Here is a 16208-nt window from a genome sequence, read left to right as displayed (position 1 = left end):
CCAATATCTGGTGGATTTTCCTTTTGTTGTTAAATCTTTTAAAACGTAATGTCTGATAAATAACACTGGATTTCACTGGCAATTATATTTGGCATCACGCTTGCATTTTAATCCAGCCTTTCCACGCCTTTCCCCTCCTGTAACATATTTGCATTTCAATTTAAAACTTCTCACTGGAAAATAACACATATTCTTAAGAAGGCTCTTTGCTGTTGTTTACAGCTCACACAAAGTGTGCAGGAGAAGATGCAGCTCTTTATCCCAGGGCTTCGTTTTAACGTGATAGAGGCCTGCCACTGTATATATATGGGTTGTGCTTTCAGTGTTTCCACAGGACTGTGGGTGCTCCTATGTAGGAGGAATGAAAACAAAGGGAAAGACAAGAGCGCTGTCATACTTCCTTCTTTTTCCTCAAAATATGCTGTGTGGTGATGGGGGAGTTTAAATAATAAAAAAAAATAGATCAAAGAGGAAACAGCAATATTTTATCATCCTGGCTATGATTACCTCCCATTGCTCAAATGATAAATTTTTAGGTTTTTAGAATGAACCTCTTCACAGGCAGGTGATGTTGTGACTCATAATGATCTAAATGAGACCTTGAATCCATTAGTCTGAGCAGTGTGAATAACCAGGGGCTGGAGATTTTGTGGAGGTGGACAGCTCTGTCTCTGTATTGGCCAGAACCTCAGAATCAAAGGATATTCACCCACAAGAAACTAATGGAAGATGGAAATGAGCCTTTAGGGGAACCTGGGTTATTACTCTGGTAGAAAAACCTGACTTCAATCCAGAAAACTTTCTTGTCACAACACCTGTCCCAGGCACTTAGGCTCCCTGTGGTTCGTGAGCAGAGCTGGGGCAGCTGGTTCCATCCTTTCATTAGCCTTCTCGTGAATCTAATGCTTTAGTTGGATGATGCTGATGCTCCTTGTGCCCTCTGGCTCGAGGTTGTATGGCTCTCTGAGGCTGAATCAGTCCAGCTGCTCTTCCCTGCTGCTGCTGCTGCTTCGGCTTTGTCTCTGGTGGCATTAGCCTTCCCAGGCTGCTGGCATCAGTGGAGCTTGTGGTGCTGCTGCTGGGGCACCAGGAGGAGCTGCGTGATGCCCGCTGCCTGAGATTCTGCGAAATAGATCTATGGAGGTTCGTCATGGAGGAGTTGGCTGCCGTGGTGACCACCCAGGGGTGGCGGACGGCTTTTTCGGCAGTGAGGCGGGTGGCCGGGTCCAACACTAGCAGGCGCAGAATGAAGTCCTTAGCCAAGTTGGACACTGAAGGCCAAGGCTGTGGATAGAACAAGCAGACTATTAACACTCTCACCCAAGAAGATGACAATTCAGCCTACAAAACCCCTCACACACACACACAGACACCCACAGCGCTCTAATAGCTGGGTATCTAGAAGAGGCGCATGCACAGATTCAGAGCTGCTTCAAAGCGGGATGCAAGATTTCATTCTAACAAAGCAATAAAACTATGATCCCTGAGCTCTGCAGGCCTAACAAGCAGAACTAAACTCAAAAGAAAGCTAAATGTCACTGGGCAAAAGGAAGCAGCAGTCTTGGCTGAATGAATACAAAGACTGGGAGGTAGGACGGCTCTGCTGCATGTGTGGGATTTTTTTGGGTGCATGTTTAATCTTAGCCTGCATTAGCTTCACAATAAAGGCAGCAAAGATGAGCTTCAGTGGAATCCATTGCAAATCATCCGCCTTGTCATGACCCAAGCTGACATTAAAGAGTGCTTTGAAATCGGCAAAGCCATCTTTGCAGGGTGAGAGAAGACATCAGAATCCTTATCATAATTCAAATTCATTAAATTATTCATCACAGCCTTGGTTCTTAGTCAGGGAATCAACTTTCTAGAGGCCTGCCTCGGGAAAGTGATGACCTTTGTGCTTCCATCAAATTTTAAATAAAAATATTATTGATACAGATTTTCAACTAGATTGATCTGGAATCAAAGCAAAAAGAAAAACAGGCAACTGGTTAATGTTGAATGGTCATAATCATTATCACAATTTTACAAAAATCCTTGATTACAATTAAACTAAGAAAACATACATATAAATATATTCAAAACAATAAAAACTTGACATAATAAAGCAATACTGTAAGTAAAAATGACAACAAAAGGTCGCTGTGCTTGATGTGACCAAGAAGTTTCACATTTAAAAGAAATTAACTTCTCTAATTGTACAAATTTCAGATGGTTCCACTTGTCTGGCTTTTAGCAAATTAAATCCATTTTTTTTTCTAATGTTGGCATTAAGAGACAGTTTTCATCTTAGAACCTGGTCCAGTGCAATACTGATTTATAGTTTCACATATATGTGAAGCCAGAGATTTGCCAAAACTCACTTATATGTTTTATTTAAAGCACAGTTTGTCATCCAGCCAAGCACATTTTTTTTATTTTTTAATGAGAGGATATTTTCAGTATGAGAGTTTTCAGTATGTGTCCTGCTGAAAGTAGTGATGTTTACTTCTAAAGGCAGCATTTAGATCTGAGTTTAAATAAATTTAGGATTGAATTGTAGGAGTACAGTACCACTTGGGCCACAAAAGGAACTATCGTCTATGAAAAAGTATTATTTAAAGATAGAGATGAATTGTAGTCCTTCTAAATTTTGACACTTTTAAAAAAAAGGCAACTAAAAGAGGTCCTAAAACAGAACCCTGTGGTACACCTTTGTTAACACTTATGTAACTAGAGTAATTAGCAAACAAATTGCATGATTTTTCCATCAAATTTGGTGATTTCAATTATTACTGAGTAGTATTGAACACAATGAAAAGATCCCTTTCTTAATCTCTGTTCTCTATTTCCATATTCAGCACAGTGCGCTCAAATATTTCTCTGGCATGTTTGTCTGAGGACTGAAAAAGCTAAACGCAGTGAAATCAGAGTGTAAAACTCTCTGCTTCTTTGCTCAACCTTGCTCAGACTAAATCTCACTCTTTAGGGAGGTCTAGCTCTCCATTTTAATCCTGAAATACATTTCTCTCTCCTTTTTTTGTCTCTGGCAGAGTAATGACAATTAATCAAGCATGAAATTGACAATCGCGAGACTGTTGCCGGTGAGAGGAATTCAAAGAAGTGGGGGACTTTCTTATTCTCACAGTGTAGTGACTGGGGGTGGGGTGGGGAGTGTGAGTGTATAAGCACAGCACAGGGTGCTGAGCTGCCAGCAGAACGAGTCATAAAAAAAAGAAAAGATTCTCAGTCAAACTTTCTTCTCACACTGTTGTTATTTCACACCTGAGAGGCAGGCAGAGTGACACCGTTTGATTGAGCTCCCACGACTAACAAGTCTGACTTTCCCCTTTATCTGGCACTGGTGGTGATTTGGCGAGGCCCCTTATTACCTTGCCGTGAAATACACACTTGATAGCAGCTGTGGCTAGCAGATGCCTTTTGTCCTTGATCTGAAATAACGGGAATACATACGTTTAGTGCCTGATGGCAATGTATGAGAAAAAAGCTGGAATTATGCAGTAAAAGTCTTTGATGCTGCTGTTGAGAGGTATCAAAAGTTTCCCTTCCTCCTGTACACTTAAAGAAGAAGAGACATAACTGAGTTGCCTCCTTGGAACTGAGCCTCCTTCAGGAAGTTTATCTCTCCCCCTTATTTTGAACATTTTTCACGTCAAAATACACAAAGGCTTTATTGCGTTTAGAGGAAGGGGGCGAGAGCTAGTGTTATACATCACTGCTGAGCTGAGAGCTAGCCAACGAGGGGAGAGAAAGAGAGAGGAGGGAGATGAGTGGAGTGCAGATACGGTATAAGCAGTGGAAAAACCTACAGGGCTTGGCTTATTGAGCAACATCTTGTTAGAGTGAATGAGAAGCTCCAGTGACTGTGTTTGCGCCACGCTACATCTTTACCTGACAAAGCTGTAATTGCAACAAATGAAGAAAACGCTAGAAGCTTGGATTGCGCTAATGTGATCAGGAGGATAACGCACTTTTGAGTAATGAGTGTTACCGGCTCAGCTCAGGCCCGCAACAAACAAAGGACAACCGGGTTCAATTTCCTGATCAGTTTATCTAATTGAACATGTAGTGGGGTGTGGACGTGTCAGGTGTCAGTGGTGCATGGTAAATGTTTGCAGGGTGCTGGACAGGGAGAAGCAGAAGATGCCCAGAGAGTGGACTAAAAGAGCAGGCGTTATACCCTTTGTTACTCTCACCTCTCAGGTGCAACCATCAAGGCTCCTGCTGGGAGTAAAAAGGGAGAAGCAGCAAGAGCAGATCACATGAAGCACTCCACGAGTGTCTGTCTCACAATTTACTGCAATCTGATTCACCTGGCAGCCTTCCCCGAGCAAGAAAGCCAAGGTAAATATGCTTCATCATAATAAGTCCAAATAGAGAAGGTGGCCTGTTGCTAATTCAGGTGAAAGTACCAGCTAACCCACAGTAATCAAAATATCAATACTCGGATGCAGGAGAGAGTGGGCTGTCATGTACAATATACTGTGGCCAAGTGGAGGCTGGGGCTGTTCACATGGTGCTCACTAGGGGGCAGACTGGCCTAACCATTACCCCATTTGGCCTCCTGCTTGGAGATGTAGACATTTGGGCTGGGTCAGGAAAGTGTGGCTTCCATAACACAGCGGCAGAATGCAGAGGAGGTTACCAGGCTACCTGGACAGAACTAATGCGAGGACTGCTGCTTTACATGCAAAAGACTGCCACACATTCACGCTCGCAGGCACACAAACAAAATACAGTCACACAGATGAGATGTCCCCGATTATGTGCAAAGGAAATTATTTGTCTTATACAGAGAGAAGGGACTAAGTGATAAGGCGTTCAAAGCCCTTGAGGCTACATCCGTTCCTTCTTCTGTCCTGCTTGTCCTCTGCCCCCTCCTCTTTTCCTCACTCGCATCCTCCCTCACTCCCGTGCCATCAACCCCCGGCTCCCCCTCTTCCTCACGCTCACTACTGAGCAAACACATCAGCGTGAGTTTGCACTACAGGTCCTCAGGCGAGGAGCTGCTGCACCTGTGAGTGGAGCGTGCATGGCACGTATGAATGTACCGTTTGTGTGTCTGCTGCTAGTGCAATAAAAGAAGGGGTGGGGGCTGCCGGTGAGACAAAGGGACTCAATTCGTGGGAAGGTGCCAGCGGCCTTCTGCATTTCCGATTCAGTCTCACCTTCGCCTCTCTCCTCAAACCTCCCCCATCCCACTCACATTTTCACGCAAAATTACACACATGCATGTGCCCAAAGTCCCCGTTCAGCCTGAATAAAAACAAAAGGTTGCTGATACATTTGGAAAAATGTTTGTAATTGCAGCCCCTGTGTATTAATTTACATAGTGAGGAAGAGGAGAAAAAACAGTTATGTCCATCTGTACCTGAAGTTAATCCTTTTTGCTACACTGCATCATTGAATACATATTTATACATGGTCTCCGATGACTGCAGTCTGCTGTAAATGCTTAAAAAAACCCATGTGTTAATGCATGTGGTTATACAGAAATATGCTAACTTACTTAACATGGCTTTGGGCTGGGTAGAGTGAAACTTTTAGGCTTAAAAGTAATAACTCATTCCTGTAACACTGTAAATGCAAACAATACCCTCACTTATATTGAGTTATCTGCATTGAGTTTTTGCTTTAGAGTACAGCCTTGCATACTTGTTTGATTTAATAATTTGATCTGGTTTCATCGTCTGCACTGTTAATATTTAACTTTAAACCCTTAAGTTAGCAGCGCAGGGATTTTTGCTTCAGTAATTTTGCAGTCTTGTGGTGATTGAGATTCTTGTTTTGATTAGTGCTCCTGGTCAGTGGTGTTGTTAGGGTTTGTGGACCTGTTATTGCGCAGCGCATGGGGAACAGAAATGTAACAAAAGTGGGATTTTTTTAGTTCTCTTTTCTTTTTAAATGATAAAATTTGCTAAACCTAGGTTGTCCAAAGTGCATTTAATTCAAACTGAAATTCTTTTAGTTCATGTGAATTATCCTCATTAGTACTAAACACTCAAAATATTATTATTCACCCTTATTAAGCAGATACACATATTTTACGAGGCAGCAAGTCTACATAATTTTTATGCATTTATTTATTTATTTTTTGTAAAGCCCATTAAACAAATTTGTGTTGCCGTAACACTTCATAATGCAAAAGGGGCTGATACGCTGGATAGGTAACAAAAATCTAATAAATGTACCGGGCTTGCTCTAATACAGCACTGCAGGTTTTCAATAAATTAATAGCAGCGGGTATTTGGGTTTTAAACCATATCTAGATTTACCAGATGGTTTCCACTGTTTAATATTATCACTTGTTGTGTCAAATTGTACTAATTTACTGCATCTCTGCCATCTTGTTGAAGCAGAATGTGCACTGCCAGCAAATGTCTTCAAAGGCTGTCTTGCCATGCTGACTGCATCTGTGATCATACCAACTTTATTTTTACTCCTTTTTTTCCTATTGACCACAGAAATCGAGTTAATTATGTCTTCATTCCTTTCGACTGCTTTACTTTCAGTGTCTCGCTATGGCATTTGCTTTGTTTGCACTGTTACGCCATACTGGGACACTTGATTGGAACGAGCCATTGTTCATGTTATTGGCAACACCTGCTCTCCAGTCTCTGTGGAGGTGAAAATGCACAGATTGGATTGACATCCAATCACATTCACTTGTAACATCTCAAGTCAAGAAGATATCACTCCAGGCAAACCACCCCTGTCATTCAGTAGTAGTACGCCGTAAGACACTGAGGATCCAGTCAGTCAGTGTTCCCCTTCTTGCTGCGAAAAGCACATTTTTTGGGAAGGGGGCAAAGTCCAATAGTCACTTTGTTTAATTGGTGGACATATCATTCCAACTGATGCGCTTCAAGTCAAGTTTAGTATGTGAAAGAAATTCCTGAGGCACCCAAAGAGAGGAACCCTTCTTAATGACATGAGGAGCCCTTGTGATGACAGACGTCCACGTTTTGTGGGTACTTGTCAACCTTCACTACATTATTATCACAGCGTGCGCGCTTAACTGTGTTGTCACTCTGCTGGAGAGGGTGGATACTCGCACATGACAGAGAATAAGTGCCTTGTCAACATGGAAATGTGATTGATGGCTGATCTATCAAGCCCTGGACTGTTACTCAGCCATGTATGATGTCTTTATAATACGACCATATGAATTTACAGATTGATGCCTTGACTGCATCTCACTGAGATGTGAGAGACTGAGCGTACGGTTCTATAAATGTTGCTTTTAGCTTTAATGTCAAGACTTTTTCCTCACTAGCGTGGCCTACATATGTGCTATGTCAAAAACCACCGTGAAAAACATAAAATAAGCTCTTGCATGAAGTTTAGAAGGATTTTGCATTATTGTTCAGCTGGTGGTCAGTGCAGCGGTAAACACAGGGATAATAGTCCAGGGCCTATGTAAGGGAGCCTCTTGTATGCCAGACTAAAATGTCAGACTGCATCCCTAAGAATCGAGCCAGGCTTAAAGCCCAGTGAATAATCCAGCGTTGTGTGTAATCAGCGTGAAAGAACAAGCCCGAACTCACTACTGAGCTTGACTGAATAAGCTTTTAAAAATACCCACTTCAGTTATATGATATAGGGAAGTGGGGAGAAAATCACGCAAGGCCCCATTTCCCACCATTTCAAAGCATTCTCAAAGAACCAAACCAAGCGAGGAACTCAAAGACATCACAACAAACTTTCACATTTTCTTTCATGTGCTTTGCAATATTGCAGAAGAAGACATGAAAACAAGGAGAGGTTCACCTTGTTACCACACCAGTACTGCAATGTGCTGAGCTGACTTTTTTTTCCTACTTATGTCAGGCAAGGATGGAAGGATGGTACCATTTCTGGTAGTTCTAAAAGCGCAGTGATTAAGGTATGAATTATTATTGTGTGGTGAGTAGATGTAATGACCATATGTGAAGAAATGTTTTGCATAATTTCAGAGCATGCACGTCATAAATAATGCCAGATTATACTATAGGGAGAAGACCAGATGTCAAAATGAAAATCAGGGATTTAGTTAAAACTACATTTTTTTCAATGATTATGCTGGAAGCAGATGCACTTCAGTGGGTGAGGCCACAGCTGGCCAAAGAGTTGAAAATGAACAAAGACGCATTTCTAATAGATGCTCAAGGTTACCTTGACAGTTTTCTCCAGCTTCCTTCTGTTTTCAAGATTAAGATTTAATGCCTTATGCCAAAACAAACTGGGTTTTTCCCTAACAAAAGTAAAGTTGGTATTTAAAAAGAGAGCGCAATGGCAAGATTGCTTGTAAGAGGTGGAAACTTGGAGATTTTTGCAACTGAGCCTCCTGCATATGCATTCCTGGCAGTTTCTTTCTCAAGGCATAAAATATAGAAAGAGGAATATTTAAATCAAGCATGAAAACTCATGCAGGTGCAGGATTATCATAGCCTGCACGATCAGATTTGAAGTGAAATAGCTGAAGAACTGAGAGAACAAAGGGATGACGACATGGACTTTGAACCCTATCTTGAAAACAATCGTGCCTCAGATAGAGATCAAACACAGTTTTCCCTAATAAAGTTTTATTACAGTCAAATTAAACTGTTAAAATTTCAGGACCATGGACAGCGCTCACAGTTTTCACCATAATCTCATGAGTTGTCCTCTAACACGACCTGCACGGATTGTCAGACACACACACACACACACACACACACACACACACACACACACACACACACACACACACACACACACACACACACACAAGATTCCCCATGAAATCTGCAAAAAAATGCGTTGCACATGTTGACGGTAAAGAAATAAACTTTTGTTAATCAGGCATTTCCTGAAGTGATCTAAGTTGTTTTAATAGAAGAGCGCAACAGAACCAATGTCAAAAAATATTTGCACGGTTTGCAGTCCCACATTAGAGCCTGTCAGTTACTGAAGAATGTTTTCATTATAATGATTCTCTGCCACATTAGGCCTAGATTTAACATATACATGTATGACCTAAATTTAAATGCTTTTCTGGTTGCAATTAACAAGCTGTGCCTGTCCTGTTAGGAAATTACCTGCAGCTGAATCTCATCACTCAGTTTGCGATCATGGTCCAAACTGAATGGCTCCTGGGAGATTGGGCATGTTATATTGAAATAAACCGACTGTTTAGAAACCAGTGCAACATGTAGATCACAAATAAAAGTTACCACAGCACTATTTGGGAAGTATAAAAGAAGTATAAAACTTGATCATAATTTTGCATTCCATAAACCAAGCAATCACTGTGCTAGCAACAAGCTACAGCACGTTAACAGTTACTTTAAACAGACAGTTTCGCTGAGTGTTGCTAGAGTTCAGCATATGAATACCACTCTCAGTGGGGGAAAAGTCACTTCACAATATAAAATGCAAAGAAAACACATTTAACTGTATAAAAATATGATTTCAGTATGGAATTATTTTAGCACTCTACCTAGTTAGCTGCTAAAAGGCTAATATTAGCTATGTGCTAGCAACCTATACTGGCTTGACCTAAGGCACTTCGAAACATATTGATGTTAATAATACTTTAGCTTTTAAATCATCCACATTCTACACCAACACAAGTGACATGGTTTAGGTTAATTTGGATACTTATCAGTAAGTCGGCCTACAGATTTTCAGGATCCTACTGTGTTAGGTTTTGTATTGTTGATTGTCATTTATGCTTAGAAATATTTAACCATATATGCTTAGAGGTGTATAATCATTTGTAGATTGAAAGAATGTCTCATCCTAGGAGGTCTGTAACAACTGAGTAGCATGAAGGGGGAGGGCGTTCACTCCTCTACAGAGTGTTCTGGCATAGATCACACACCTCCTAGGAGAGGTCGTATTTTCTCTTTGTTGATATATGTCATAGCAAACATATGTATATCTCTTTAAGTATAAGAGCCTTTTGTTCAGATGGACCCGCTAGACTCCTGGCACCAGCGTTTGGGGAGTCTTCACAGGGTCACATCTTGACCTCACACACACACACACACACACACATACACACACACACACACACATACACAGTATTCTTTGTTCACATGTATACCTATGTAAGATGTTATATGTTAATGACCCTATGCATATTCATGTCACCACAATAAAAGGAGTGCTATGAGGAACCTGGCTGAGAGTCTGACGGAGGTCAAGTGGGGGAACGACGCTTGACCCCAGGCAGGTCTCCCTCATGCATGAGTAACATGAAGAACTTTGCCTACTTCGGGTCTTGCTTGCTGTGTAATTATATTGTCCTCAACGTTCCAGCGAATAGGTTCAAGCTACAAACCTATCATACTGTTTTCCATTTTCACCTGGTCCTTATGGCTGATATCCACTTGTTTGTCATTAAAGGGTATGTTTTTCAGTTCAGCCTGTAAATTACATCTGTGGGCTACTTTTCCTGCTCATAGTGTCTCTAACAACATTTTGTGTATTTTTCATTTCATGATTAGCAGAAAAACATCAACAAACAGGCACATTTACCCACCAAAAAATTAATAAAAAGACAAAAATTCTTCTTGAATCTGCTGTGGGTCGCACTTAAATCCAATCTGTCTTCATATTTCCTTTATTCTGGTCAAAGAGTTTTAGCAGTAGCACAACGTGCTTATGGTGCAAAATTTTCTCATTTAGTTTATTAAATCCTCTAGAACCTCTATTTGCTATCCAAAATTACTTACTAAACATAACTGAACAAAAAGTCCAGTAAACTTACATTTCCACGGAAGCTATATTTTCCTCTCACAATGGATCTGTAGAGCCGTGTGCGGCTGTCATCCTCAAACGGCACAGTTCCACTCAGCAAAATGTAGGCAATTACCCCTAAAGCCCACATGTCCACTGCACAGGAATAGGGTCTCCTCAGCAACATTTCAGGAGCCATGTACTCAGGGGTTCCACAAGTGGTCCTCAAAGACCACGACTCTCCAGTTTCCTCGTTGCCTCGTTCAGAAATCTCACACCTGGTGAGTGTGCTGGCAAAAGCAGACAATCCAAAGTCGGTCACCAACAATCTGGAGTCTGCTCCGGGGTGGTAGTACAGAAGATTCTCAGGCTTCAAGTCTCTGTGGGTGATTCCCAGGCTGTGCAGGTATACCAATGCAGCCAGTATCATCTGGATGGCCTGGGTAGCATCTCGCTCAGTGAAGTGGCCCCTGCTGACAACGCGGTCCAAAAGTTCCCCTCCTGTCGCCAGTTCCAGTACCATGTAAACACGCTGTGGAAACTGGAACACCTCAACCAGCTGAATGACATTAGCATGGCTCACCCTCTGCAGCACTGCTAGTTCAGAATCACACACCTCACGACCCTCTGGGGCCTCTACCTCCATCATTTTTATGGCAAAGGGCTGGCGAGTTGCCCTGTGCTCCACACGCACAACACGACTGAAGCTTCCACGACCAATCAGGGCTTTGATGTCATACCTGACAGGGCAGAAGGGGAATGGTGAGTCATTACAGCATAACTATCTCATGATACACTGCTGCAAAGCACTAAATGTCTCTCCCTGCAGCTGCAGTCCTGATGTATGGGAATATATGTTTTGCACTATGCTATACAGCATGCAAAGTCGATCAAACCAATATGTATGATCCTGATTTAGATCGCCAATAAACAAGGCAATACTTTATGCAAGCTTTGAATTATGGGATGATGAGCAATACACATGTTTCCCCTTAAAAAGGAATCAGTTTTGTTCCTTTAATTGTTTCTAGGCCTTTATCTGACAAGTACAGGAAGGCGGTGTTTCCATCATTAAAACCCCCAAGGATCTCAAATGACTGTCTACCATTATTGCAGGATGTTGGGTTGGAAAGAATGAGAAAGACGAATGTTAAAAGGCTCCTATGAGCACTGCAAATGCAGGCTTTTCCACTTATGTTTGGCTGTAAATTGCTATTGCCAAATAATGTACTGGCCTCAAGATTAGTGGATAAAAGCCAATCTATCAGTTGCCACTTTCCTGGATTTTGAGGGGCCTAAATTTCAACCATCCACCATGTTATATTTGATTCTTGATTTTTTTTTTCCAGTACAAGATTGGCAGATTTAAATATCATGGATGTACAAAATACAATTTCCAGCAAGCATAGCATGAAAAATACTGTCTGCTTTAAAAACTCTGAAGAAATAATTATTCAAACTGTGAACACTTACCGTGCTGTGACGCGTGGCTCAAACTTGTCCTTATACCTGGGAACCTTGTTCCATTCTTGTCTTTGTTTGATTTGCTGTTTGCTGCTTGGTCCTAGGTGAGGATTATCAACACTGGCAGAAAACCATGGATTTTTTTGCTTCTTCTTTTGTTTCTTTGGCTCATCATCATCCTCATGTCCTTTACTGAAAGCTACTAGTGACTGCACCACACTTACATAGCTTTTCTTAGATGCCTCAGGCAGCACCTTACTGTTCCCACAACCCATTTCTAAGACCAACATTTACTATGGAGCGAGCCGAGATTCCCCTTCATCTGCTGTGAACTGAAAGTGGCCTGAAAAAAAGAAAAAGAAAACCCAAACAAACCCAACTACCTGCTCGAGGTGTGTACACAGCAACAGTAAAGCTCCACCTTCCCACTAAGTTTGAATTTGTCAGGTGTGTGAAGTGATCCTTTCAGTCACTTGTGGTAAAAATGTCACGTAAACAGCAGTTGTTTTGAAGCTATTGTCACTCCTTGCAGATTGTTGCTATACTGCCACAGTAGCAGGAAAAGGAGTCAGGACTCCTGTCACTAGGCAACATAACACTGTAACCAAGAAAAAACAAAAAAGTGGAAAAAAAGAGAACAAATTCTTCTCCAAATTAAACATATAACTAAATAAATAGTCTTTCTACATGCAGATATGTGAGTGCCGGGAGTCAAATATTGCTGATGAGGCATTTCTTTTGATTTAAAATAAATTTAGCATGGGAGTCTAAGGAGATCCAGCCTCAGGTGGCAGATGTGGCAAGCAGGTTTCTCCTTGCTTGTTGGTCACAATAGTTGTGACTAACAAGTCCTAAATCATGCCTTGATTTGCAACATGTTTTACTCTGTGGGATCATTTAAAAGCTATCTTTTGAACATAGACATCTAAAGAACTGAAAGTCCTTTTAAAGCAAAGGAGTCGCCTCCTGCTGGATTAACTTTGGGGTTATTTCCATTTAAAAGAATATCTTATATGTATGTATATATGTATGTATGTCCAGTCTTTACATTGTAGATGTATGATTCCTGTCTGGATTAAAAACTGGATGGTGAATTTTGCTCTATTTCTATGTGCCCCCACATTTGTATATACATACATTTCAGAGGCCTGCAGTAACTGTGGTTCTCACACAGTGAAAAAAGTGGTGGATTTTAAAGCACCAGAGGCCAGCATATTTGTGAGTACCAGAGTGCCAAAAATACTGGACTCCCAAAATGCAGCTCAATAGCACCCTGATGACATCATCAGGTTTATTCTTTCCAGCTCTGAAAAGCTCACTTCAGAGCTACAGGAAACATTATCCAAAATCCTGGGCCCCATTGAACTTCATGCATAAAAATCAACGGTGGCATGGTGGTGCATTGGTTAGCACAGCAAGAATTTCATGGGCTCAGATCTTCCTGGGGGCTTTCTGTGAGCAGTTGGCATGTTCTTCCTGTTTCTGTATATTTATTAATTTTTTTGTCTCTGGGTGCACTGATTTCCTTTCACAGCCAAAAGATATCTAAGGTTAACCGGTGAGTCTGAAATGTCTATAGGTATAGATTTGAGAAGGTGACGTGTTGTATGAATGTGGTCTGTGGTGTAAAAGCACTGTGAGCGGTCAGTAAACGCTGAAACTGCTACATAAATACCAGTCTATTTTTTTTAAAGGGGGTTTACAATACACAGATGCAATACAGGATTCCAGGATTCCTGCTACATTTCTCTCTCCTACTTTTGTGTCTTTTTGTGTTAGAAACCAATGCAAAATGTATGTTCACTGTATTGTTTGATTGTTAAGCACAGTCTGTCTTTCAGTGTCCCTGTCAAGCCTGTGAGAAGCGCTAAGCTACTTTTTTCTATTTTCTGCATTATGTTGTGCTGCTGTCATCATATGTTCATAATCTTCAGAGAATGGAACGAGGAAGGCGGGGGGAAAACAAAAAGACATACAGCCTCCTCCATGCCCGCCTTTGCCCAGGACATTGTTTCGAGGAGCTAAACCTTGAAGAAACTGAAGACGACAGGAGGACATGCATTTATTTATTTATTCATGCAAGGCTGCTGAGCAGAGCCAAGACATCACAAATAGGGGGAGAAGCTCCCTTTTACCACAAGCACGCTGTACATCGAGTTTAAATTATTCTTTTTCACTTGAGCAGCACAGAAATAATGTGCTTATGAGGCCTGTATAATGAGTTCATGTTTATGAATAAATTGTGCATGAAGTTTGCATGCTCATGAACATTTGGAGCTCACAGAGGAAAGTAAAACATATTTATAGAAAGATATCCATAACTTCTAGACACTTCTTTTATGATACTTGAAAAGGTTATTTTGGGTTTTGTGACATTTCTATGGCAGCATTATTTTAATCAGTTGTTTGTGGTATTGTCAGATATATATTTTTCATAACTTTTCTGTAGGTAGTGCTTTGCAACTCGATTTTTTTTTTTTTTTTTTACAATTGTCTTTTTAAGTCAGTTAAGTGGATCTGTGTTACTCTGGGTAGACGGAGTAAACTTAAACACCATCCTTTTGGTGCATTTTTTCCCCTGGACACTGGATGATGGATGTGGTTGAATAGTCAATTTTGCTCTGAAATTCTCCCAGCTGAGAATATTGAGCAAGAATGATCTGAGTGGCTGTCATAACAACAACTGTCCAAGTTCTCAAAGTCTAAGGAAAGGTGCTTCAGTGCTTCCCTTATTACCTCCTTTAGTAAAAGATTTGCTTGTTCCTCCTTTATGAAAGGAAAGACAATAATTCATCTGTTCTCGGAATCAACTGACACAACCCATACATGGCGCACATCATGTAGATGGTAATTGGAAGTGCATTTTCCATTTCATATCAGTGATTGCTGATCCAGGTGCTAAAAACACAGCTGAACTGTGAACAATTTGCTGCTGTAATACAATCTTCTTGTCACGGTGTTGCTCCTTTAAATCAAGATTACGAGTTCCATTAACTATATCAAAGTGTGGTTAAGGTTTGCATTAAAAAAAGGTGAAATCAATTTTTACTTTGTCTTAGATTCAGTCTCAGAAACTCTCTCCAGCAGAAAAACCAATATTTTTTTCTCTTCATTTTATAGGTGGTATATTGCCTTTTCTTTAAAAGATGTATTTTTTTCTCAGGGCTTCTCATTAATATAACACTTTGAGGGAACGTAAGATGCACATTTTGTAGTCGATTTTTGTTGTCGAAGTTGTTTGAATGATGCACAGTTTGTATGTTTTCCAAGAAAATATCCGCCACATCATTACACCACCAGAAATATCCTGAACAAGTGACACAAGGCAGGATGGATCCATGCGTTCGTGTTGTCGATGCGACGTTATGACCCTGTCATCTGAAATGTTTTCCAATCTCCTACTGTCCAATTTTAATGAGGCTGTATGAATTGTTTCCTGTGTTTCCTGTTCCTGTGTGGTCTTCTGCTGCTGCAGCCCATCGCATGTTGTGCGTTTAGACAATCTTTCCTGCATGCATTGGCTGTAATAAGAGGTGTAATGATACCATTCAGATATTCAGTTGGAGCCAGGTCTACATGCCTAAATGTTAACGGATAAATCAGATATTTTCATCAAGAGGTTTACCTAACAAACTGGCTAATCAGTGTATATAACTGGTTGTTTTAATTTGTTTCCACTCTATAACAATATTAAGACATTCTCTGTATATATTTTACAGTGATGCTGATGAAGACCCTCAAGCTGAAATGTTTTTCTGTAGCCCTCTGTGCTCTCTTTCTACAGCTTTGTAAAGAATTTTACCCTCTTGCCACTTTCTCTGTCTTTCATTTCTTTTATTTTCTTGTATTTATTAAAAATGTGCGTCACTCTTGCTTTGTGAGAAAAAAAATCATTTCCTGTGGGCCACCAAGCTTATTCCCATAAAAAGGTCTACAGCATGGCACGTATGTACATATATATATATTTATAAAATCAAATCAAAGAAAAACAGTAAATGGAAATGCTTTCAGGATATGAGCAGAGGTTTAGCCCCTATTGCGTA

General features: G+C 40.7%; 1 protein-coding gene across 1 annotated transcript; it reads right to left on the bottom strand.

Moving 5' to 3' along the window:
* Positions 1-63: 63 nt before the first annotated feature.
* On the bottom strand, positions 64-15927 carry LOC308385700 (serine/threonine-protein kinase H1-like). Its single transcript, XM_080864811.1, has 3 exons — positions 12175-15927; positions 10733-11441; positions 64-1284 (listed from the first exon to the last, which is right to left on the bottom strand). The coding sequence occupies exons 1-3, from the start codon at positions 12453-12455 to the stop codon at positions 883-885; spliced, it is 1392 nt and encodes a 463-aa protein (XP_080720937.1). The 5' UTR covers positions 12456-15927; the 3' UTR covers positions 64-882.
* Positions 15928-16208: the final 281 nt, after the last annotated feature.

This window comes from Rhamphochromis sp. 'chilingali' (genome assembly GCF_963969265.1).
Source record: "Rhamphochromis sp. 'chilingali' genome assembly, chromosome: 18".
NCBI lineage: Eukaryota > Metazoa > Chordata > Actinopteri > Cichliformes > Cichlidae > Rhamphochromis > Rhamphochromis sp. 'chilingali'.
Note: the sequence above shows the minus strand (reverse complement) of the source record. Positions and strands in the feature narration are given on the sequence as shown.

Excerpts from the sequence above, each read along its gene's own strand:
- LOC308385700 (XM_080864811.1), bottom strand. The coding sequence starts at position 12,455 with ATGTTGGTCTTAGAAATGGGTTGTGGGAACAGTAAGGTGCTGCCTGAG. Across the intron at positions 11,442-12,174 it reads GAGCCACGCGTCACAGCACG|GTATGACATCAAAGCCCTGA; the intron begins GTAAGTGTTCAC and ends CTGCCCTGTCAG. Across the intron at positions 1,285-10,732 it reads AATATAGCTTCCGTGGAAAT|CCTTGGCCTTCAGTGTCCAA; the intron begins GTAAGTTTACTG and ends TTCTATCCACAG.